We start from the raw sequence: 25,663 nt of genomic DNA on the forward strand, positions 1-25,663 counted from the left end.
GTGCCGGTGAGTTAGCCAGACACTCTGGGGCAGGAAGCAGGCCCGCCCCAGACACCCCAGCCTGGCTCCCTGCAGCATCCATCTAGACCCACAGGAAGTCTCGGCTGCAGGGGAGCTGGAAAGAAAGAGCGAGGAAAGAAACGGCCTCCAAATCAGAAGAACACTGTCCAGGAGAAAAGGCCCTTCCATGGGCAAGATTGCCTCCTGGAGGGGAGGGGGGCCCTGGGGCCGCCTCCGGTGTCCTGGATGCCAGCCCTACCCCGACCCCCGCCCCCCTCCGGCGACACTCACGATCTGCTTCTCCGTGTATCTGTTGGAGCTCAGCAGGTTCACGGCCTCCATGTGCCCAAAGTCAATGTCATGACCCAGGAGGAAGATGAACAGCAACTTGCAGACGTACTTCTTTTTACTGTAGCCATCGAGAGCCTTGTCACCTACAGAAAAAGTGGGTGAAGTGGGAGGGCAGGGAAGTCGTCGGCAGGAGCTGGACAGCAGGGCGCGGGCCCGCCTTCCACCGCACACGGGGCACCACGGTGCTGAACACGAGTGCGGGTGACAGGTGACGTTTCCAGACCGGGTGATGCACGGGAGAACCCAAGGGTGCGGCTTCCCTCAGAAACCGAAGCCAGAATCCTTACATCAAGAGCTCTGCCCCCCCCCCCCCACAGCCCCCCACCGACAGCCCTGGGCAGGCCAGGCCCCAGGGGGCCTCCCTGGGACCAACCAGCCCTGCCAGGGCCCCTGGAGTCAGCAAGTCGGTCTTTTAAATAAGTTCTTTCCCGCAGGTGGATGAGGATGCTCTAAATGACCCCCCTTCACTTCAGTTTTAGGACAAAGCACCCACCCGCGGAAGTCACACACGACAGGGCCAGAGGAACCATGTCTTCACCCTAAACACAGCGCAAATGAGCACCTCACGAGACATCATGACGAGGCGGGTTCGAGACACATCACTGGCAGAACACAAACTGCTATTTAAAAAAGACCACCCAAGGGCGCCCGAGTGGCTCTGGTGGTTAAGCGTCCAACTTCGGCTCAGGTCATGATCTCGCAGTTCGTGAGTTCGAGCCCCACGTCGGGCTCTGGGCTGACGGCTCAAGGCCCGGAGCCTGCTTCCGATTCTGTGTCTCCCTCTGTCTGCCCCTCCCCTGCCTGCACTCTGTCTCTCGCATTGTCTCAAAAATAAATAAACATTAAAAAAAAATAGAAAAGACCACCCTGCGCCATTTTAAGGATCGAAGTTCTCAATTCGCCGGACGAGGACACAGTTTTCCTTAGAGCCCACCACTAGCGGACTGCAGAGGTGACAACTAGAGAGATCGGTCATCTTTCTGAGCTGGGTCTCCCAGTGACACTGCTGTCACAGTGTGAAGGACCCGTGTGGGACATGCGAGGGCTGAAGGGGACTCGGGGACAGCACTGGCCTCACAAGTCGGGACCCTCGTGCTCGTGGGCCAACAAGCACTGGCTGACCACGGACAGCGGTCTGGAAGGCCTCCCCCAAGACTTCCCAGGGGGACAATCACATGTCAGCCAGCCAGCTGGTCACCTCACCTTGAGACGTTCTGAGAAACCCTCCCTTTTCACCAATAAACTGATATACAATGTAATGACCTAAGAGTATAAAAGGAGCCCAGGCCTGGTTCCTCCACCACCGCCAGCCCCCACTGGCTCATCCGCTCCCCGCACCCGGGGAGCCCAGCTCTGGATGGGACACCCCCCATCTGCTGTGGGAAAGAGTCTGTAGGCTCAGCACATGCAGCCCAGGGCAAGCAGCACCGATCTCCCATCTCCTGCCCACCCGGATTCCATCACCTTCCGGAAGCCTCCTCTGACAACCAAGCCTAAGGTACCACCCTACCTCCTCTCACCTCCTGGAGACAGGTCTCTGCTACTCAGAGCACATCTTAAAGGAAAACACAGCAGCATCCAAAGAGAGAGAACAGCTCGGTCAGACTGAGCTCTGTGGAGACGGCCACAGAAGCACCTGGGGGCTCCTTCCCTGAAACCCCTTACTGGTTTCTGCTCCTGCAGGACCTCGGACACAGGGTCCCTCCTACAGCCCTCCCGGATGCCAGGAGACTTACAGCAGGGCCGTCACTAAGACAAGAATAACCAGGCACCTCCTGGCCCCGGTGCGTGGCTATGATGTACAGTAACGGCCAGTGCCCAGAAGGCAGCTTCGGGAACTCACAAGGTACTGCAGAGAGTGGGGACGAACCTGGGTGCCAGCCCAGAGGGCAGTCCGGCACGCCACCCTGCCTGAAGCCAGAGCCCCGCCCCCAGTGAGAGGGTGGCTCTCCCAAGGGGAACCAGCAGGGAGACGCCCGACCGTACCACAGGCCCGGCGTGATCGGGAAAGAAACGACAGCCCCAAGAGAGCGGGGCTCACATTATGCCTACGTGCCTCCCCCAGGCATCTGCCCAGTCCAGCCCCACCGGCTCTCAGGGGCTCCTCACCTACTCAAGAGTGACCCGTGGGGAAGCCTCTCCTTTCCATGGACCGCCCCCACCTTGGGTCCTGTCGTGGAGGGCGGTGCGGACGGGAGGGAAGCACTCTCACTTCCCACACGTACGCTGGAGTCTGGCTGGGGCGGGGGGAGGGTCCCGTGGGCTTCGTGCGGTCTGGGGAGCACTGGCTGCCGCTGCCCCGCCGTCTCGGGGCCCACGGTGACTCCAGTGCTTTCTCTGGCAAGTGTCCAACCACCAGCCTTCCCAGGAGCAGCTACAAGGGCTGCAGACTCAGGGACCGGGTCCCCTCCCGGCTCAAGAGGTACACCACGGCGGCCCTGCCGGCCCTCACGGGCAAGGAAGGAGACACGGGTGCACTTCAGTCTCCTGAGCGGCCTCAAAAACAAAGAGCTCTGCTCACTCCGCAGCCCAGATGCTTTGTTTCCCTCAACAAAGAGTGTGCTTGCTGGCCCCGCCTGCGTCCACCCGCACGTTCCCAGCACCCAGCACCCACCCACCTCAGGAGCAAGGCCCGGGCAGGGCGGCCACATGGGTAGCCCCGCATCCTCTCCGTTCTTGAGGAGACCGAGTCCATCTCCCAAGGACAGAACTCGCTGGCTGGACACAGTGTCCCCATGCCACCTGTCAGTTCCGAGCGCACCTCCACGAACGGCCCGGGGCAGAGCCCTCTGCTCGCCTCTCCCTCGTGGCTGTCTCAGTACAGGGCCGCTGGGGGGGGGGGGGGGGGGGGGGGGCGGTGCCACAGCTGCAGAAGGGGCCCTCCTGCAGTTTGGGGTGAGGACTGGAGGGGCTCCGAGGTCCCACAGTGAATTCAGGGCCCCACCATGGCCATAACCTTCTCACGGCCCTCTCAAGGTGACCCCGGTGCCCACGCCATCATCCGGATCCCCTCTGCAGCCCCACGCTACCGGCCTGCCCGAGGTGGGTCGCCGCCCTCTGAGAGTTCCTGATGGCCCGTGCCCTGGCCCGGCCAAACCAGCTGCCTTCTCTCTCTCCGGGGGCTGAGCTACCCCCTTGCTCCAAGGAGGGGCCTGCAGATCTGTCCTCCTGGGGGCTCTCCTTGGGCCCGAGAGGCCATACCTTGGGCCTTGCAGTCACCCTCACCAGAACTCAGGAGTTCCTCCCAGTGACCGTCCCTCCAAGCTGGTGTGGTTTCACTCGGACCAGACCAGACTGAGGTGATCCTCACAATGTTAGTTTCAGGGCGGGCTAGAACTGTGTCTTTATTCCAGTAATTTCAAACTGTCAAACTGCACGTCTCGTGCCTGAAAGGGGGTGGCCCACGTCCCCACGTTCCCTGAAGACCAGAGAAGAGGGGAGGTGGGAAACAGGCCACACATCCTGACTGACGATCAGGATCCAGTCTGTGCCCGAGACCCCCAACTTGTCTACGGCCCCCTCCTCGGTGGGCCCTTCCAGAAATGAAGCGGGACACCACATCACGGCTTAGCACTGCCTGAGACGATGTGAGGCTTAGGACGACCCTGTATCACTGGCTCTTAAGACTCATGCCAATTTCAGAACGTGAAATGTGAAACAAGGTCTATCTGAGGGTGACAAAAACCTGGTCCTTCTGTAAGAAGATATTAAGCAGTAAGACCCAAGACTGGAGAGTGAGTCGCCAGTGCACCCAGACGCGGGGACAAACATGCTCCCTCCTCCTCAGGCGCTGGGCTGGAGGGCAGGCACCCTGACAGTGGCTTAGTGTCTGGGTCAGAGCCAGGTCAGCCCTGCGTACCCACACAGCGGTGCTCCCCACGTGCACCCCCTCCAACCACACTGTTGTGTCCCTGCCGGCTCTGTCCCTGCCATGTCCCAGCACCGATCAACCTAAAACACCCTCAGTCGCTCATGCTTTTCAGGGCCTATCCTGTCTCATTCGACAGTGGCGACGGCCAACATTCGTCCAAGATAACCACTCTTAAGGGACAGGAGAAAGATGCCTATCAGTTTTACCTCTGACCCCAACGGGCCTCAGGCTGACACGAATCTGTCATTTGTGCCTTAAGGGCAGGGCTCTTGTGCTAAATGGAGACGTGGCCCGGGACACACAGGTTTCCAAACCCTCAGCCTCCACCGGGGGGATCACGTGGGCAGTCACATAAAGTAGGGCAAGGGCGCCTGGCCCACTGTGAGGAGGTCTGAGCTTGGCCGCCCGAGTACGACCCTATCTCACCAAGAAACATGTTCCCACCTGACAAATAAGATGCCAGCCAGAGCCCGTGTGGTTGCGGGCATAGCATCTGAGTCCCAGGAAGCAGACTCTTCCGGACAGTTTCTGAGCTGTGGCCCTTTCCCACTGTTTTCTCTCACAGACACCGGTGCTCGACAAGTATCTTGCGATCAAAGAGGTGGAAAGACCAGGATGGACATGGCCCTTCCTTGCGTCTGCACCCTGACGGTATTCTTCCCTCGCCCCCACGCCATTCTGCCTGCCTCCTCCATGAACTGACAGATGCCCACACCGGAGAATCCACTCTTCGCCCCCGAGTCCCCACGGACCCGAGGCGTTTCCTCCACTCTCTGTAATGCTTACTGATTTCAGTGGTTAGAAAAAGGGAGATGCAAATTAAAACCACAGGAAGGTTCCACTACACGCCCCCCCACCGTAACCAAAACTCACAAGATCAACCGTGCCAACTGCCGGCAAAAACGTGGAGGAACTGGGACCGCTCCCACCGGCTGGCAGGAGCGACACGTGCACAGCTGCCCCCGAAAACAGCGAAAGGCCCCCTGCCGCGGGCCCAGGGTGTGTGCCCAGCGGGAGTGCTCACCACAGCCTCGGCCTCACAGGCAAGCGCGGGCGAGTGCACGGCGGTGCAGAAGCGCTCGCGGGCCACTGGCACACGCGCGTGCCCTGGGCGCACCGTGCTCAGCTGAAGAGACCTCGCGCCACCCAATCCCTTTCACGTGGGTTTCAAGAAACAGCAAAGCTACCGTGACACACGGCAGACTGGTGGCCGCTGGGGGCTGACGAAGGTGGCCGAGTACACGGGGACACAGGGAAAATGTAGGGCGGCGGAATGTTCTGTGTCGTTTGTGGCGGCGGCTGCACGAATACATGCACCTTCCAAAATTCAAAGTGCACGCTTAAGTAAATTTCATTGCAAGTAAAACACATCCCATAAAGCCAACTTTTAAACCATTCCTGTCAAATACACCAGGAAGAAAGGCATAAAGCACGGGAGAACACTGGCGAGGACGGGGTGGGGGGGGGGGGGGGGTGCGGCCAGCCCGTCGGGAGCCGGCGTGACGCCCCCTTGCCGAGAGCTTTCGCGCTTCCTCCATAAAAAGCTGTGCTTTACTTAAGTCTTTCTATACCTACAATAACCTAAGTTCTTTATGGGAGCTTTTTTTTAATGTTTTCTTTATTTGGGGGACAGTGCAAGCGGGGGAGGGGCGGGGGGAGGGAGGAGGGGGGGATCCAAAGAGGGCTCTGTGATGACAGCACAGAGTCCGACACAGGGCTCGAACTCATAAACCGTGAGATCGTGACCTGAGCCTAAATCGGACACTTAACCGACTGAGCCACCCAGGCGCCCCCCTTTATGGGAACGTCCTCATTCAGCTGTGCACCCCAGACCGTGGTGGACACCCAGTGGTTACGTAGCAAGTTAGCGGATGCCATGTGGTACACCCCTGCGGACAGTCAGTAACAAGCAAGCGTGATGTCTCCGCGAAGGGTACCACAGCAGCTGCTTCCCAGAGGTCTCGAGGTGGAGCGTGCCGGCTGATGTCACAGTAACTACCCCAATCCACCCCAGACCCGGGAGGCTCACACAACAAGCACCACCTTCTCGCTCACGAGTCTGCAGGTCAGCCTAGACTCAGCAGGGGTGGCCTCCAGCCACAAGCGGGATCTAGGCCCGCACAGGGCGCCTCTCCTTCTCTCAGCCCAGCAGCACCCAAAGCACATCCTTCCCAAGGAGGGGATGGGAAGGCCCCCGAAGGGGCAAGTAGAGACAAGCAACCCTCCTCGAGGTTAGGTCTCAAAGTGGCGCACAGTCGTGGTCTACGTCCCACCGGCCACATCACATGACCAAGCCCCACATCCTTCCTCAAATGACAGAGCCCACCAGTGAGACCACCGGCCTCCAGCCTTCTCGGTGGCAGGGTTTCGGATTACAGATGCAACTTCCCGACGTTCTCAGGACCGTCACATTGTATCACTTCTCATCTACCTGCTTCCACGTGTATCTGTAACCGCACAAGGTGCTATCGTGCGCAGCGAGCGTGCGGTCACCTCCGTGGCCGCCACGTCTTTCCTCGTCTTCTGCCCCTCTGACCTTGCATCTGGGATTCTCTGCTTCTGGCCTCAAGTATATCCTTTGGAATTCCCTTTTCCTCACGGGAAACTCTCTCCATTTTTGTCTGAAGAAGCTCCGTTCCAGCTTCAGTCTTAGAAGACACTCTTGCCGGGCAGTCTTCCACTGGCTGTTCTCCAGCACGGGGCCAGGCTTCCGATCTGCCGCGTGCCAAGTCGGCTGCCAGCACAGCTCCCCTGCCCGTGACTTGTGATCTCTGCGTCCCCGCAGAACGCGTCTAGGTGTGCACCTCATTCACGCCACCTGTGTGTGTGGAGCCTGCAGTCTGGCCAATTTCACTCATTCCTTGTTTTTTAAGACACACAAATTCACCAAAATTTTGAAGATATTTCACAACGTACTGAAATCAGAAAATAAATTCTTAATATACAAAATCTAGAAAGATAGAATTAGGAATTAGACTTTAAAGGATTTAGGGGAAAAAAACCAATGACGGTCAGATGCCACGAAGCAGGTGGCACAGCCTAACGGTAAGCGTGCTGCCAGGCCCAAGGGCCCCCTCCATCCCCATCAAGGGGACAGCGAACTTCTCTCCTCTCGCACAACACAACTTCGTGCACTCTTAAAAGCTGCCACATTCTCTCTCTTTTCCTTCTGGGACGCCAACTAAACCTTTGAGACTTGACCACCACATCCCTTTACCTCTCGCCCACTGTCCTGTCCCCTGTTCGCTATTCAGGACCCGCTTTGTTCCTATTGTTCAGAACACCAACTCTCTCTTCAACCATGTCTGCTGTGAAATCCAGAGTTCTTCACTTTGGTTTCTGCAGGTTTCAGTTCTGGGATTTCCATTTGCTCTAACATTTCAAATTCCGCTACGCCACCTTTCGCACCCAAGTTTCCTGCTACAAATTTCAAGGGTGCCTTTATCTCTTTAAAAATGGCACACCTACCCCTTTACTGCCATCTGAATCTGGTATCAGAGCTCTCCGTGAGTCTGTTCCCGTGGTCTCTGCTGATTCCCGCTCACGCCACCTTGACTCCCTCCGTGCCTGGTTATCTGTGACCATATGCTGGACTACGTGTGTGAAAATCCTAGGCGTCATCTGTGGCCTGCAATGACAATGTCCTCCTCCGGGGGACTGCTTTTCTTACCTTAACCCGAGTATAAAGTTCGAGGTGTCCAAAGCCCCACTGCACACCTGTGACAGGGCTGGCTCGCGTCCAGTCCACTCCTGCCCTTAGGGCACTGCCTTGAAAGTCTCCGTGTAAAGCAAAAAGGGTCTCCACTTCTCGTGGGCTCCGGGCTTTGATTCTTCTCCTAGACCAGGGTTGCTCAACTTCGGCATGTCGACATCTCAGGCCGATGGCTCTGGGTGGGGGGGGCTGTTGTATGTGCTGTAGCGTGTAAGCAGCTTCCCTGCCCTCCACCCACTAGATGGCAGTAACGCACCCCCCTCCCAGGTGGTGACAAAGGACCCGGTCTCCAGGTGTTGCAAATGTCCCCTGGAGGGCAAAGCCACCCTGACAGATAACCACCCTCTTGACTTCCATGGTCACATTAATGTCTGTTTCACGGTTCTTTCTTTGGGATCAGCAAACGCTCTCGAGGCACAAACAGCGGTGTGCTGTACTTGCTTATGTGGACACTCTCCGCCTCCTGGAGAAGGTCCAGAAACTCTCCTTGTTTCTTGTTATCTATGATGCTTCCAAGAGAGAATCCCAAGCAGGGTTTGGGACGCAGGGCTCAATCTCAGGCCTGTGAGACTGACTCGAGTTGAAATCCAGAGCCTGACACTTAACCAACTGAGCCACCCAGGCAACCCCTCAAGACTTTTTTTAACAGTGTATCCGAAGTCAGCACCGTCCAACTTGCAGCTTCTAGCCACGTGTGGCTACTGAGCACTTGAAGTGTGGCTGGTCTGCGTGGAGTGTGGAGTGTGCTGGAAGTGTAAAATACACACCAGAATTCGAAGACGTGGTATGAAAAAGACGTACGATATCTCTTTAGAAAAAGAGGTAACTTTTTCTATTGACTGCATGTTGCAATGATACTATTTTAGGCATATTACAATAAATAAAACATATTAAAACTAGGTTTTTGTGAAGTTTCATTTGTTGTTTTTTTTTTAATAATCTCTACACTCAATCTGGGGCTCAAACTCATGACCCCAAGGTCAAGAGTCACACGCTCCACCAACTGAGCCAGCCAGGTGCTCCTAAAATGAGTTTCGTCTGTTTTTTACTTTTTTTTTAGTGTTGCTACTAGAAAATTTAGAATTATATGTATGTGTGCATTAGTGACTTGTATTATATTTCCACCATATGGTACAGACGTATGTTAGCTAATCTGCCACAACTGGACTCAGAAGCCCCCCAGGGTGCACATTTCTGAGGACAAAGGGTAGGTTTTCTATTATCTGTTACTATGCAAGGTGCACACATACTCAATAATGCCAACCGCTTCACAGGGGAGAGGGAACCTCCTTCCCTCCCTAGGACAGCTTAGCTTAGGCAGGCATGAAGACAGAAGAAACAATACAAGGCTTGTTTGCCCCCAAACATTTATACAGAAAGTCTGAAGACGTACCATCCGAAGGGCCATGAACCCGTTTTTAATAACAACACGATTAACGTTTATAGGCACTCACTCTCCATAGAGCACTTTACGCTTAGTTCCACGTATAGATATAATTACTGCAGCAGACACGGACCCTCCCTTCAGTGAAGGACTGGGGCTGCCAAGAGCGTGGGGACCTCAAAGGGTCAGCTTCCTCAGGGACTGCCTTCCTTGGCTTCGAGCCACAGCTGCGCGAGGCGGGGGGACAAGGGCCCGGCCATGCCCACCCCACGCCAGATGCCCCTGACAGGCAATCTTCATGTCAAAGCTCCCGAATGGGCCTCCCCTGCCCGCCTCTAGCCCTCTCCCTCCCTTCCCTGCTCACAGATGCTCCTCTCATAAATCCTCAGCCCTCCAAGCCTAGCTCAGGGCCTGATTCACGGAGAATCCAGCCTGAAATGATCATCAGTAGCCCACGGGAAAGCTGAGAAAAGACACGGGGAAGGGTAAGTAACTTGACAAGGCAGCACACCTTGTAAAGCATCAGACCAAGGACACTGTCTGCAGGTGGTCAGGGCAACCTTACTCTTAACCACCATGTGACAGTGCCTTTAGGATGCAGTGAAAGTTACAAACCCCTCACCATGTGGCACAGACGGCAAACGGACCCACGGAACGATGCTCCACGTCACGTGGCAGGAGGGAAACGCACATCAAAACAGTCGTGAGATCCCTCCACACACCCACTGGAGCGGCCCAAAGCCAGAACGGCGACGTCACCCAGTGCTGGCGAGGACACAGGGCGACGGGAACCCTCGTTTGTCGCTGGTGGGAATGGGAAGTGGGGCGGCCGCTTTGGGAGACAGTCTGGTGGCTGCTGAGAAAACTCCACACGCCATTGCCACGCGACACAGAAGCCCCGCTCCCCGGTATTTCCCGCGGGAGCCGAAGACCTACGTCCACGCAACGCGGGCTCACGGGACATTCGCGGCAGCTTTGTTTATAATCCCAGCAGCTATATTCACAACTGACAAAGCCCGGACGCCATCAAGATGTCCTTCAGCGGGTGGACAGATAAATAAACTGCGAGATGTCCAGGCGAGGAAATATTATTTGGCACCGAAAAGAAACGAGCTAGGAAGCCGTGGAAAGAAGGAATCTTAAAGGCACCTTACTAAGTAAAAGAAGCCAATCTGAAAAGGCTACATACTGTATAATTCCAATTCTATGACATTCTGGAAAAGGCAAAACTATGGAGACGGTAAAAAGATCAGTGGTTGCCAGGGGCCGGGGGGAAGGAAAGGATAAACAGGTAGAGCACAAGAGATTTTGGGGGCAATGAAACAACTCTGTACGATACTGCAGTGATGGATATGTGTCATCACTCGTTTGTCCAAACACACAGAATGTACAGCCCCCAGAATGACCCATGACATCAACTGTGGACTTTGGGTGATGATGACGTGTTCACGTAGGTTCCTCAGCTGCCTGGTGGGGTGTCGACAGTGGGGAGGCTGTGCAGGTGTGGGGGCAGGGGTGTATGGGAAATCTCCGTACCTTCCTCGATTTTGCTGTGAACCTAAAACTGCTCTAAAAAAATAAAATCTTGGGGCGCCTGGGTGGCTCAGTCGGTTGAGCATCCGACTTTGGCTCAGGTCATGATCTCACAGTTCATGAGTTCGAGCCCCGCATCAGGCTCTGTGCTGATAGCTCAGAGCCCAGATCCTGCTTCAAATTCTATGTCTTCCTCTCTCTCTCTGCTCCTCCCCGGCTCATGCTCTGTCTCGCTCTCCTTCAAAAATAAATAAAAACATGTAAAACAAATTTTTTTAATAAAAAAATAAAATCTTAACAAAGACAACTAAATAAAAAAAACTTAAGCGATGAAAGTTATAGACCTCCCCAAACATACACACGTACCCTATACACGTATATGCACGCACATGTGTGTGTGAAACAGCAAACCTTTTCATGTGCAATTTCAGGAGTTTCACAGACCTTCTAGAAGATCCTCAGGCCTAATTCAAAATACGAAAACATAATCCTTTCCCTAGGGCTCCACAGGGAAATACTGGAAGTCCACTAGTTTGCATCCCTTGATAACACAGGATACCCATCCTCAAGCCCTGAGAAGCCACCCATTCCTAGAAATTCTGTGTCCCCCACACACACCCCACCCCGCCCCAGCTCCTTGGCTTCAGTCCCAGCCTCTCCTGTATTCACTGTTCCCGGGCAATTCCAGCCACTCTCATGGCTAAAGTCTGCTCAGCCACGTGAACCAGATGTCAAACCTGGAAAAATTCACTGAGAAAGTAAGTCTTAACGGATCAGCCAGCCTTTCACAAACGTGTCCTCAGTACCGACCATCTGCACTTTACAGCCCCTCAAGGTGCGGGCGCCCAGGGAGGTGCGCTCCAGACGTGCTGGCCTACAGAGAGCCACCACCTGAGTGGCTGGGCGATGTGGCTCGTGACTGGTTCACAAAGCCAGAAACACTTTGGTACAGGAAGTGCCCAGATAACTGTCATACTGAAACGATGAGAGGCCTCGGGTAGAGCACTTCTTTGAGATTCACGCTTTTTTTTTTTTTTTTTTTAATTTTTTTTTTCAACATTTTTTTATTTATTTTTGGGACAGAGAGAGACAGAGCATGAACGGGGGAGGGGCAGAGAGAGAGGGAGACACAGAATCGGAAACAGGCTCCAGGCTCCGAGCCATCAGCCCAGAGCCTGACGCGGGGCTCGAACTCACGGACCGCGAGATCGTGACCTGGCTGAAGTCGGACGCTTAACCGACTGCGCCACCCAGGCGCCCCTTGAGATTCACGCTTTGAGCCCACACCGCACTGGGTCTGTCTGGGTCACCACTCCCAGACCTGAAGGAGTGAAGTCCAGGAGTGGAAGGAGCTGCTCTTCAGGAGGAGGCTGGGTCCCGGGAGGGGCCCCTCCACCCCATCCCTTCCACACAAGTTCTCAGACAACTCAGGAGCAACCAATGGCCTGACCCTGAGCACGTCTTAATTCCAGCAGAGCCACAGGAGTAACTGTGCTAACCCAGAACTTTGATTCGAAGAGGAAAGAGTTAAAAGGCATTAGAAGACGAGGCCCCGCTCCAGAAGATCTACAAAAGGACATTTCATGAAAAAGACTGAACACACTTACCTTTAAATTTTGATCTAATGTTTGCCAGTTCTTTGTTTATTCTCTTTATCTCTGCTTCTTTACTTTTGCCTAAAAAAAGAAAGAACACAAATGCATTTACTTTAACCTACTTCTGAGCAAACATCTGTTCCCCGACAAGACCAACACCTCAGAATTAAAGGCAAAAATCACTGCTTTTAGGAGGCAAAGAAAGAACCACACTGCCGGCAGCCAAAACCAGTAGGGAGGCAACTGGGACAGAAGCTGGGGCCCTGACACGGGCTGTCCCAGGTCAAAGCAGGGTGAGTCCATAAGCACCACACAGGAAAGCAGCCACTCTAAAAACCGAAGGGATCTACAGCACCATTGTTACTTTATTTTTTATTATTAACTTTATTTTAGAGACCGAAGAGGGGCCAAGGGAGGGAGAGAGAGAATCTTAAGCAGACTCTACACTCAGCACAGAGCCGGACGTGGGGCTGGATCCCACAATGCTGGGATCATGACCTGAGCCAAAATCAAGAGTCAGACTTTCAATCGACTGAGCCACCCAGGCACCCCTACAGCACCATTTTTAATCCCATCTTCTGCCACAGTTCTGGAACTGTAAGCACTCAAAATACCTGAACATTTTCCACAGTTAATAGTTAACTCCTAAAATTGACTGTTATTGCCATGGATAATTTTTGAAAGTATAAAGTTTTAATCCTTTCAGCAGCTTCCGATTTTCTTTCCCTATGAAATTCACCAAACTACAAAATCTGATAAATCTTTTACCACATGCAATGAAGTCTGGTAAGTTTTCTCCATTATATGCAAAAGAGATGGAAAGTACATCATATACACGACAGTCAAACTTGCTAAATTCTACATCTGTTGCTAAATTGGACTCAATCCAACAAATATTTGTGTGTATGCAGCATGTCGGCCATGGAATGGAGAACAGACCATGCACGGTTTTGCTCCACCTCGACCGAATGTGGAAACCGAGGCTTCGAGAGTGTAGGACACTTCCTAAGGGCTACAAATCTTGACAAGTACCGTAAAAATGGAAGAAACGATTCATCACACAGGACACAGTGAGTTGTATGTGGAAACACATCTGTGTAAATGCCCATCACTCTGTGAAAGCCATCACCAGTTTACTATCAAAGACCCTCTCCAGGCGAGTCCTTGCTTTAGCGACAGCGTGCAGCGGGAGAGGAAAGGAAAGCAGCCGCTGGGACAAGTACCACCCCCACGCTCACAGATGCCCAGACATTGCGCTCGCCTGCGTCCTCCTCCAGAAATGCTGTCCACCTGCTCTGCCTCCCCTTGTGGAAAGTCTGTCACCTCCTCCAGCAAGGCGGCCTCCCTCTCTCCAGGACGCTCCCAGAACATCATTTATCTTTTACTGCTAATTTGCTATTAGGTAGGGCTTCCCATCTGCCAGATTAAAGGAACACTGCTTTAAGCCAATCCTACCCTAGAAAGCCCCTATGGAGCAACTGGTCAGGACAGGGCCACGAGGCAGGCTCACTCACCAGGCACTGTTCGAGGTACCGAGACAGACAGACAGACAGACGTAGGTCAAAACAACACTTCCTACCCTCAGGGAGCCACCGTTCCAGGCAGCGGTGGGGGCTGGAGACCTTTAACAGGACAAGCACAGCACAGTGAGCTCTGGGGAAACAGGGAGGCAGACAGGCTGGGAAGGGGCGTCCAGCCCCCCTCAGCAGCCCCGATGTCATGCAGGCCAGAGTCGATCACAACAGTTAAGATAAGGCACAGCCAGGGGCGCCTGGGAGGCTCAGTCGGTTGAGCGTCTGACTTCGGCTCAGGTCATGATCTCACGGTTCGTGAGTTCGACCCCACATCGGGCTCTGTGCTGACAGCTCAGAGCCTGCTTCGGATTCTGTCTCCCTCTCTCTCTGCACCTTCCCTGCTCACGCTCGCTCTCTCTCTCTCTCTCTCTCTCAAAAATAAAGATTAAAAAAAAAAAATTTAAAGATAAGGCGCAGCCCTGAAGAGTCGGGGGGTACCCGCCAGAGCAGTAGGCTTAATGGCCCAGGGCGGCAGGGAAGTCATCCTTAGTGTTATTTTGCTGAAGTAAGCTTTCTGGACCTGGCTGAAACGGCCGTGAAAATGCTATCTTGGTAGCCGCCTGCTTCATACCCAGCGCCTGCAGGCAGCCTGACACAGCCCAGCCTAAGCGTGCACCGAGTGTGCCTGTGTGTGCATGCACACCTGTGTTTGTGTGAGCACGCAGGCGTGCTCCTGTGTGGGGGCACACACCTGTTTCCGTGTGCCTGTATGTGTGCCTGGGTGGGAGTGTGCACCCGTGTATGCGTGTATGTGCACGCCTGTGGCTGTGTGTGTGCACGTGTGCGTTTGTGCTGCTCACGAGGTGGACGGGAATCTGTCTCCGTGCTCTCTCTGGGACGTGTGCCACTCCGCCTCCGCAAGCCCTACAGGAGAAGAGGCCCCCTGAGTGGCAGAAACCCATGTTGTGCAGACAGTCCGAAGACGGGGAGACGGTGGAAAGAAGCAGTAACGCGAGATGAGCTAAATCAGCTTTCATAAAACCTGCAGAGATTACCCAAGATTGGAAAATCACAAAATAAAACTAAAGGCACATAGAGTTATAAGGGTCACCGCCAGGAGAAACAGAAGCAAACAGTAAAACCACGCTCCGTCCACAGAGCAAGACCAGGCCAGGGCGGAAGCTACAGCTTTTTATCCAAAGTTTGTTTTGTTTTGTTTTAAGTGGCCAATCTAGGGGCGCCTGGGTAGCTCAGTCGGTTGAATGTCTGACTCTCGGTTTTGGCTCAGGTCGGGATCCCAGGGTTGGAGAATTGAGCCCCACGGCTGAGTGTGGAGCCTGCTTGACCTTCTCTCTCTCCCTCTCCCCCTCTCCCTCCCTCCCCCTCTCCCTCTCTCCCTCTCTCTCTCCCTCTTCCTCTCTCCCTCTCCCCCTCTCCCTCTCTCTCCCTCTCTCCCCCTCTCCCTCTCTCCCCCTCTCCCTCTCTCTCTCCCTCTCCCTCTCTCTCCCTCTCTCTCTCCCTCTCCCTCTCTCCCTCTCTCCCTCTCCGTCTCTCTCCCTCTCTCCCTCTCCCCCTCTCTCTTTCCCTCTCTCTCTCCCTCTCCCTCTCTCCCTCCCCCTCTCCCTCTCTCTCTCTCTCCCTCTCCCTCTCTCCCTCTCCCTCTCTCTCCCTCCCCCTCTCCCTCTCTCTCTCTCCCTCTCTCTCTCTCCCTCTCTCCCCACCTCTGCCCCCTCCCCTGCTCACACTCACACTGTCTCCAAAATAAAATTTTTAAAAATAATAAATAAAAATAATAACAAATAAAACAGCCAATTTACAACAAACACAGAAGTACACATTTTTTGCTCAATCAGGGCAGGCGAGGGCTCTCCTGGAGGAAAGGCACAAGCAAACGCCACGAGTGGGCTCCAGAGGCAGGCGTGGGAGGCTGGAGTCCGCGAGCGGTCTCTGTTCCCTCTGTGACCAAGGGGGAGTTCCTTTACCTCTCTGAACACACACCCCCTCAAAAGGAAAGCCACGGACACCACGGACGCCACACGGTGCACCTGTGCGGGACAAGGCAGAGAGAAGAACGGGGTGGGGGGAGGGGGGTTCAGCCAGACCAGAGAGCGGGGCGGGAGCACCCAGGGGGCCGCAGCCAAGACGGGAGAGTCCGCACTGCGTCACACCCCGGGTGACACAGAGAGGGAAGGTCCGCGGGGAGCAGCCGCCAGGTGGGGCTGGGGGGGGGGGGGGGGTGCCTGCCGATGGAGCCCCGCCCTGGCCCGTGCCTCCTCCCACGGCTCGGAAACGAAGTTCACGGAAAAATAAGCCGCGGGAAAGTGCTGGCGTCAACTCCGCACAAAGAAACTCTAGGAACAAAGGGGAACGAGCAGAACGCTCTCGCCTGGAACTGCGCAAGGGCCGCAGAAAGACGCTCCAACGGTGCACCGACATCAGAGCACTGTTTCAAAGCCAGCTGAGAGACGGCAAGAAAAACCGAGAAAATATCCAAAATCCACTAGAAACATTCAGGTATCGGGTAAACGGGAAGTAGAAACATGGTTCCACAAACGAAGAATGGCCTCGGAGTCAAGAGCAAAGAGACACGGCAGAGGTCTGGACAGAAATAGAAGACACGAAGAAAATTATTCAAACCAAACGGAAATGGAAAACGAGATAAAGGATTCAAGAAAAGTAGCAAGCACTGCAAATGGACAGAGACGCGACATGTGGCAGGAGTCCCTGAGGCCGGCGGCCAACCAAGCAGCAGAGAGGCTACAAGGCGTCATTCGAAGACTTCCCTGAAATGACCACACGTGCTCCTGGGAATACCGGCCCCAAATAACACACACCAACACATATTGTAATAGAAGTATCTGACTTCACAGAAAATAAAATCGCCTGGACACCCGGGGAAAAAAGGGCAAGCCGCCTGAAGGAGAAAAGCGGGGCCCCTCAGGTTCTGGCATCGTGTCCCAGCGGGAGGCAGGCGGTGACACGGGGGCTCCGTGGGGAGGCGAGACCTGCGACCAGGAATTTGCGGCCGGCACAATCAGCCCACGTGCACCCGCCACACTCCTGCGCCACGTGGCCTCAGAGCGCGAGGGGGGGCCCCCAGGCGGCTCGGGGCACTCCAGCGACGTCTCCGGGGAAACGAGGGACGGCGGAGCGGCACACACGCGGGACGGGGCGGGGGCGGGGGCAGAGCCGACGGAAGGTTCACAGGTGAGCCGGGGGCCGTCTACCTAGTTGTCCCCAGTCCCTGAGACTCCAGGTGTGGACGAGGCTCCGGAGAAAACCCCGGCCGCCCTGACCTCGGCTGGAGTCCACGGGACCACATGTGGCACTCTCCCTTCAAGACATGTGCGTGTACCTCCTAGAGGAGGAGGCTTACTTAGCGCGACGACGCCTGGCCGCCGTGAGCACCCCACACCCACATCGGGGAGCATCAGTTCCCACTACAGGAATCCAGGCTTCTCAGTGGAACGGCTGGCCCCACGACGGGGAGAGGCCCAAGACCAGCCCGGCCCTCACAGGACTGTCAAAGACCACGGGCCACCAGGGCCAGGTCAGAAACGGCACCCAAATGAAGAGACTCCATCAGTCAAAGGTGGGAACGGCCTGAGCTTCCAAGAGGATAAAAAGTGCAATGGTCAAAATTCACAAAAACATTGAAATCCATGAGTTCAAAATTACATTTTAAAAGCCACCTAGTCACCTTGAGAGGATATTAAGGAACAAATTGACTTGAGGACTGGTAATAGGGGCGTCTGAGGGGCTCAGTCAGTTGAGCATCCAACCTCAGCTCAGGTCATGACCTTGCAGTTCGCGGGTTCAAGCCCCGCATCTGGCTCTCTGCTGACAGCTCAGAGCTTGGAGCCTGCTTCGGATTCTGTGTCCCCCTCTCTCTCGGCCCCTCCCCTGATAACACTCCCCTATTCTCTCTCAAATATAAATAAACATTAAAAAATTTTAATGGGAATGCAAGCTGGTGCAGCCACTCTGGAAAACAGCAGGAGGTTCCTCAAAAAGTTAAAAATAGAACTACCCTACGACCCAGCAATTGCACTACGAGGCATTTATCCACGGGATAGAGGTGTGCTGCTTCGAAGGGACACATGCACCCCCATGTTTATAGCAGCCCTATCGACAATAGCCAAAGTATGGAAAGAGCCCAAATGTCCATCAACGGATGAATGGATAAAGATGTGGTATATGTAGACAAAGGAGTGTCACTCGGCCATCAGAAAGAATGAAATCTTGTCATTTGCAACTACCTGGATGGAACTGGAGGGTATTATGCTAAGCGAAATCAGTCAGTCAGAGAAAGACAAATATCATATGACTTCACTCATATGAGGACTTTTTAAGACACAAAACAGATGAACATAAGGGAAGGGAAACAAAAAGAATATAAAAACAGGGAGGGGGACAAAAGAGAAGAGACTCATAAATATGGAGAACAAATGGAGGGTTGCTGGAGGGGGTGTGGGAGGGGGGATGGGCTAAATGGGTCAGGGGCCTTAAGGAATCTACTGAAATCATTGCTTCACTATATACTAACTACCTTGGATATAAATTTCAAAAAATAAAAATTTAAAAAAAGCTTGTTTTAATAAAGAAACCTGATGAATAAGGGGAAAGAACTGAGCACCTACCCTGCCTCTTCCACGGGAACCATCCCCCAGCGTAACTGGGAACAATCTCTTCATAAAAGGATCCTCACAAGTCAGTGAGAATGACAATATCACCATTTGGCCCCTCCCCCCACAGACGGGCGGGAACCGAGCAGCTAACAGCATCACAAGGAGTCAGATGGACACCACACAAGCCCGACAGGCAACAGCAGAGCTTCACCTCCAGTCTTGCCAAGGTGTCGACTATATGCGACTCAGCCTCCATACCCAGCTGGCAGATGGCCAAGAACATGGTGAAGCACACTAGGACCTCCACAACTTAATGTCCCTTAAATGTCCCCGGGTCTTCAGTAGACCGTTGTAAGGAAAAGAAAGGAATAAAGATTAAAGAACAGGAAATGTTTAGAAATGGGCAAGACCAAACCAGAATGTTCAGGATGCATGCTGGTGTGAGAAAACTGTAAAGGACACAAAGGAACCCAATGAGGACGGGAGGTTTGGAGGGGGGATCAATGGGATGGGGCAAGCAGAAGGGCTTCTGGGGTCATCACCTGGGTGGAAGTCACAAGGGTGTTTGCTTTATCCTAACTCATTAATTTCCAAACATAGGTCTGTGTTTTATTTTACAACAAAAAGGAGAAAATAGGAGTAAACTGCCTTGTGAGACACTGGATTCCTTAACTCCAGAAATGTTCAAGCTCTGGCTGGGTCCCTTCGATGCATCTGACCACAGCTTCCCCTGCACAAAACCCAAGCCTCTTCCGAGGACAGTGGATGCCATCCATGCCCCCCCCCCCCCCCCCGCCACGTGCCACCGGCGTACAAGATCCTGCTCACTGTTCATCGTCCCTCCCCTAAGGGGCGGGGCCCAAGGAGATCGGGCGGAGCCCCCTCCCCCCACCAGCCAGGCCCTTCTCTCCCCACCCCTAGTCCCCTGCAGTATCCTCTCCACCTCACCCCCCCCCCCAACTAACCAGCAAGGGTGTCACCTCTTCAAGAAACCGCCCTCACCCCTCCAACAACAAGGTTAGGTGCCCCCTTGTCTCTACTGCCACAGTGACCCTGGTCTCCTGGGCCCTTCTTGTCACTGTTCCCAGCTGATTTTCTCCCATCTCAACAGCCTTGCACAAGCACACCCACCACAGGGCTGGTTGGCGACCAACACAGACAAAGGAGGCTGGGCAGGATGACTGGGGTTCCCTCTCAAGCAGAGGGGCAGGTGAACCCCCCTGGGGACTCCCAGAAAGGGGAGCTCATGAGACAGTGCCCAGACACACACACACACACACACACACACACACACACACACACACACACACACGGTGGAAGGCCTGGTGCGGGAGCCTCCCTGGGCTCAGGTCCAAGCCGCACCACCGATTCACCCACGCCTCGGTGCCCCCGTCTCCCAGCAGAGACACCACCGCAGGCAGCAAGGAGTACAAGGAGCCCTCACAACAGTGCCTGGCACATGAGCCCACAAACACTAGCCCTTAACTGGATGCTTTCACTCAGCTGAACGACGCTAGCCCTAAGTGTTAACCCTGCAAACGCCGAAGGGGAACGCCCTCTGCTGCACTGGGTTCTAACATGCCTGTCCAAGGTTTTAAAGAAAATCGAGTGTAACTGTGGGTGACTGATAACCCACATGCAGATTAATACATCCAAACCAACATTTATGTCCTGAATGTACCAAAATGTCCTGGCGGCCTCTTCCACTGTGCACTGTCAATCCCTCAGTCCCCATGAGGGGAGGACACTGCAGAGCACCCTGTCCTGGGGTCCGTCAGGGGCTTTCCTGGCAAAGGCTAGTTCACACTCATTCATACTGTACTTCTCTCCAGACAGGTGGGGGCCCCACTGACAACCAAGCCACCCCACATAGCGGGGAGCAAACCTAGCAAAAACCCTTCTCTTTTTAGATGAAGAATTCGCTTTGCGGGCTTGGGGAGAGGTTTACGGCCCACCCTGACCTCAGAAACCAGTTTTGAAAGGGAAAACTGTTAACAAGGGTAACTGGCCTGGAGGGAAACTCCTCACTGGGCTTGTAGTTTGATCTTTGTTCCACGGGAAGAGCGGCTGGTCTTCGCCTCCTGGCGCTGCCTCTGTCTAAGTTCAGCAGGTTGCTCAGCCCCTGACAACCCTGAACTTGTAACAGGCAGTGCCCAGCGTGGACTCACGAGCTCTGGTGGCTAATGAGTAACCCAGACGAGCCCGCAACCACTGCCCCCAGACAAGCTACCATTTGTGCCCAAGTAAGTAGCAAAGAATGCACTCTGCAGATAGGCTTTAATAAAAGCTTCTGGATTTTTAGAAATACCGCCCTAGTCGGTCTTCCAGAATAACATGCCGGTTAATGATTTCTCATTGCAAGCTGAGACCCTAACTTTGGAAACAAAGAGTACAGTACCAAACCACGAAAACCTTAAGGTAGTAAGTATGAAATTTACAATACAATTTGGTCTAAATAAAGAATTTTAGTCTGTATATCCTACAACTGGGGCACCTGGGTGGCTCAGTCGTTAAGTGCCGACTGTTGGTTTCGACTCAGGTCATAATCTCACGGTTCATAGGATGGGGCCCTGAATTGAGCTTCATGCTGACAACACAGAGCTTGCCTGAGATTCTCCCTCTCTCCCTCCCTCCTCCCTCTCTCTCTCTCTCTCTCTGCCTCTCCCCTGCTCATGCTCTCTAAAATTAAATAAACTTTAAAAAAAAAAAGAAAGAAAAAAATAATTTCACTAAGTAAACCTAAAGCCCCAAATTTACCAAACAAAATCCTATTTTTTAAGGAAAATATTTTTGCTACAATTATACTGAAGGTGGTCAGCACAGTGGCCAAAAAGTCTGAAATCAAGCCTGCACTGGAATGCCGGCCCACGTCTCGATAGTTATGTGAGCTGGGGCCATCAACTTAATGTCTCTGTGCCTCAGTTTCTCCTTCATTACATGGGAATATCATCCATCAACGCGCTGTGATGAGGACCACACAAGATAAGGAGCCAAAAGACCACACAAAGCAGCGTAGTCGCAGGAGGCTGTAAGGATCGTCATCAAGGACAGCGTCTATGTTTTCCCTTTACGAATGCATAGGAAGGACAGGCCTCAGAACAGAAACCCTCAACAACAAATCAGAAGAAAAGACTTCAAATATCAAGTTGTTATGCCATAGAAGATAAAGCCCCTCTCGACTGACAAACGTTAACTGATCATCTTTTCCTACTCAAGTGCAGTTGACATACAATATCGTTAGTTTCAGGTGTATAACATAGTGATTCAACATTTAAACACATTAAGAAGTGATCACCACTATAAATCCCGCTACCACCTGTCATCATACAAAGTGGTTACTTACACATTATTAACTACGTACTACATCGCCCATCTTATTTATGACTGTAAGCCTGTACCTTTAATCCCCTTCCCCTATTTTCATCAACTCTCAACCCCCTCCATGGCAACCATCAGTACGTTCTTATACCTATGAGTCTATTTCTATTTTGTCTTGTCTGTTCACTTGCTTGGTTCTTGAGATTCCACATATAAGTGAAATCATATGGTATTTGTCTTTCTCTGACTTATTGCACTTAGCATAATAACCTCCAGGTCCATCCATATTGAGGCAAACAGTACGATTTCATCCTTTTTATGGCTGAGTAATAGTCCTGTGTGTGTGTGTGTGTGTGTGTGTGTACATGTACGTGACAAATACATGTCATCTACATCTTTATCCATTCATCTATCAACACACGTTTCGGCTGCTTCCATATCTTGGCCACTGTCAATAATGCTGCAATAGACACAGGGGCACAGGTATCTTTCTGAGTTAGTGTTTTTGTCTTCTTCAGGCAAACACTCAGAAGTGGACTTACAGAATCGTATGGTATTTTAATTTTTTGAGGAACCCCCATACTATTTCCATAGTGCTTGCATCAATTTGCATTCCCACCAGCAGCACACAGGGGTCCCCTTTCTCCTCATCCTCTCCAACAGTAGTGACTTCTCGTCTTTTTGACACTAGTCACTCTGACAGATGTTGAGATGACGGCTCACTGTGCTATTGATTTGCATTTCCCTGATGATAATGAGCATCTTTTCACGTGTCTGTTGACTATGGCATATCTTTCCTTCGCAGCTTTATTGAGACATAACTCCTATATCATACAACTCACTCATTTAAAGTATATAATTCAATGGCTTTTAATATATTCAGAGCTGTGTATTAATCACCACAATCTAATTTTAGAAAATGTTCATCTCTCCAAAAAGAAACCTCAAACCCATTAGCAGTCACTCACCAGCTCCTCCCTCCTCCAGCCCCTGGCAATCACTACTCTGCTATTTCTATAGATTTCCCTTCTCTAAACATTTCAGATACGTAAAATCTTTATATGGTCTTTTGTGATTGGCTTCTTTCACTTAGTATATTTTCAAGGTATCATGAATTACATTCCATCTCTTTTTATTGCTGAATAATATTGCATTACAGTTGGTCCTTGAACAACATGGGTTTAAACTGTGCAGGTCGACTTATACATAAATTTTTTCGGTAAATACAATACAGAACTGTAAATGTATTTTCCTTATGATTTTCTGAATAACACGTTCTTTAGCTCACTTTATTGTAAGAGTATATAGTACATACAACATACAAAGAATGTGTTGACCAATATGCTATTGGTAAGGCTTCCAGTCAATAGTAGGCTATTTATTAGTAGTTAAGCTTTGAGGGGACTAAAGTTACACGCAGATTTTTTAATGCACAGGGTTTAAGTGCCCCTAACACCGCACTGTTTAAGGACCAAACTGCGTATGGGTCTACCACATTTTACTATCTATTCATCACTTGACGGATTTGGGGGTAGTTTCTACTTTTTGGCTACTATGAATAATGTTGCTATGAACATTGGTGTACAAGTTTCTGTGTGAACATGTTTTCATTTCCCTTGGGAGGACACCTAGGAGTAGAATTGCTGGGCCATACGATAATTCTATGTTAGAGGAACTAACAAGATGTTCTTCCCAAGGGCAGCACCCTTTTATATCACTAGAAAAGAATGAGGGTTCCAATTTCTCCACAATTTTGCCAATGCTTGCTATGGCCCATCATTTTTTTTCCCAATCATTTTTATTACAGCCATACTAATGAGTATGAAGTAATACCCCACCGTGGTTTTGATTTGCATTTGCCTGAGGGCTTTTAATGTGTTTATTGGACATTTGTATATCTTCTATGGAAAAATGTATATTCAAATACTTTAACCATTTTTAATTGAGTTGTCTTCTAATTTAGTTCTTTATGTATTCTGGATACAAGCCTTTTATCAAATACATGATTTTCTTTTTTTTTTTAATATAATTTATTGCCAAATTGGAAAAGTACATGACTTTCAAATATTTTCTCTCATTCTTGGGTTGTCTGTTCACTTTCCTGATAGCATTTTGCAGCATGAAAAGTTTTTAATTTTGATGAAGCCTTGTTATTTATTTTTTATCACTTATACTTCTGTCAATGTATCAGAATCCTTTTCCCAAGGCCACAGAAATTTACTATTTTCTTGTAAGAGTTCTACAGCTCTAGCTTTTGCATTTATGATATATTTTGAGTGAATTTTTGGGTATGATGTGAGGTAGGAGTTAATTTCATTCTTTTATTTGTGGATGTCCAGTACTCCCAGCACCATTTGTTTAAAAGACTATTCTTTTCCCCCACTGAATTGCCTTGGCACTCTTGTCAAAAATCAAGGGACCACAAATGTCAAGGTTTATTTCTGCACTCTCCACATCATTCCATTAATCTATATATCTATCCTTACACCATAACAACACTGTCTTGATCACGTTGTATTAAGTTTTGGAATAACTTTGTTCATCATCAACTTTGTTCATCTAACCAGCCCAAGACTGATTTGACTACTATGGGTCCCTTGAATTTCTGTTTAGTTTTTCTTAATGTTTATTTATTTTTGAGAGACAGAGAGAGAGCACAAGAAGGGAAGGGCAGGGAGAGAGGGAGACACAGAATCCGAAGCAGGCTCCAGGTTCTGAGCTGTCAGCACAGAGCCCAACATGGGACTCAAACTTACATACTGTGAGATCATGACCTGAGCCAAAGTCAGACACTTAACCAACTGAGCCACCCAGGTGCCCCTTGAATTTGTTTGTATTTTAGAATCAGCTTATCTCAGCAAAAAAAAAAAAAAAAAAAAAAAAAAAAGGCATCTAGGATTTTTTTTTTAAAATAAAGATTGCATTCAATCTTAGATCAATTGGGGATTGTTGCTATCTTAACAGTATTAAGTCTTGCAACCCATAAACATGGGATGTCTTTCCATTTATTTAGGGCTCCTTTACTCCCTTCCAACTACTGTTCATAGCTAGGTGTACAAGCGTTAGGCTTTTTTTGTTAAAACTTATTCCTATGTACTTTATTCTTTTTGATGCTATTGTAAATGGAACTGTTTCCTTCATTGTCAGTGTACAGAAATACAATTTTTCCACATTGATTTCATATACTGCAACCTTCCTCAACCCACTTATAATTCTAATCGTTTTCTAATGGATTCCTTAGTATTTTCTATATACAAAATGATGTCACCTACACATAGGGATCATTCTATTTCTTTCCAACCTGGATGCCTTTTATTCCTTTTTCTTTTGTCACTGCCAGGCTACAAGCTCCAGTATCAAATAGAAGCAGTGAAAGCAAACATCCTTGTCACGTTCCTGATCTCAGAGGGAAACAGCCTTTCACCATTAAATAGGATCTTAGCTGTGGATTTTTCATAGATATACTTTAAGTCAAGACATTCCCTTGTATTTCTAGTTCGTTGAGTATTTTTATCATAAAAATGTACTGGGTTTTGTTAAATGTTTTTTCTGCATCTACTGATATGACCAGATGTTTTTAGATCTTTGTTGTATTAACATGGTTATTTCCAGATGTTAAGCCAATCCTGAATTCATGGGATAAATCTCACAATGACCTGATGTATAATCTTTCTTATTGCTGGATTCAGCTGGCTAGTATTTGATTGAAGATTTTAGCTTCTATATTCACAATGGATATTATACTGAGTTTTCCTTC

The 25,663-nt window shown here is 51.2% G+C and overlaps 1 protein-coding gene and 1 non-coding gene across 3 annotated transcripts in view; both read right to left on the minus strand.

Annotated features, from left to right (window-relative positions):
* AP2A2 (adaptor related protein complex 2 subunit alpha 2) overlaps window positions 1-25,663 on the minus strand; it is an 85,110-nt gene that overhangs the window by 31,679 nt on the left and 27,768 nt on the right. For both annotated transcript variants that reach the window (XM_058690086.1, XM_058690085.1), the window contains exons 2-3: window positions 12,459-12,527; window positions 292-434 (exon numbers count right to left, since the gene is read on the minus strand). In XM_058690086.1, the coding sequence (XP_058546069.1) occupies window positions 292-434; window positions 12,459-12,527 (212 nt within the window). The remainder of the gene's footprint in view (window positions 1-291; window positions 435-12,458; window positions 12,528-25,663) is intronic.
* LOC131488982 (U6atac minor spliceosomal RNA) lies at window positions 7,221-7,345 on the minus strand. Its single transcript, XR_009250358.1, has one exon. It is a non-coding gene; the product is annotated as a U6atac minor spliceosomal RNA (small nuclear RNA).

The sequence above is a fragment of the Neofelis nebulosa genome, chromosome 10 (genome assembly GCF_028018385.1).
Source record: "Neofelis nebulosa isolate mNeoNeb1 chromosome 10, mNeoNeb1.pri, whole genome shotgun sequence".
Taxonomy (NCBI): Eukaryota; Metazoa; Chordata; class Mammalia; order Carnivora; family Felidae; genus Neofelis; species Neofelis nebulosa.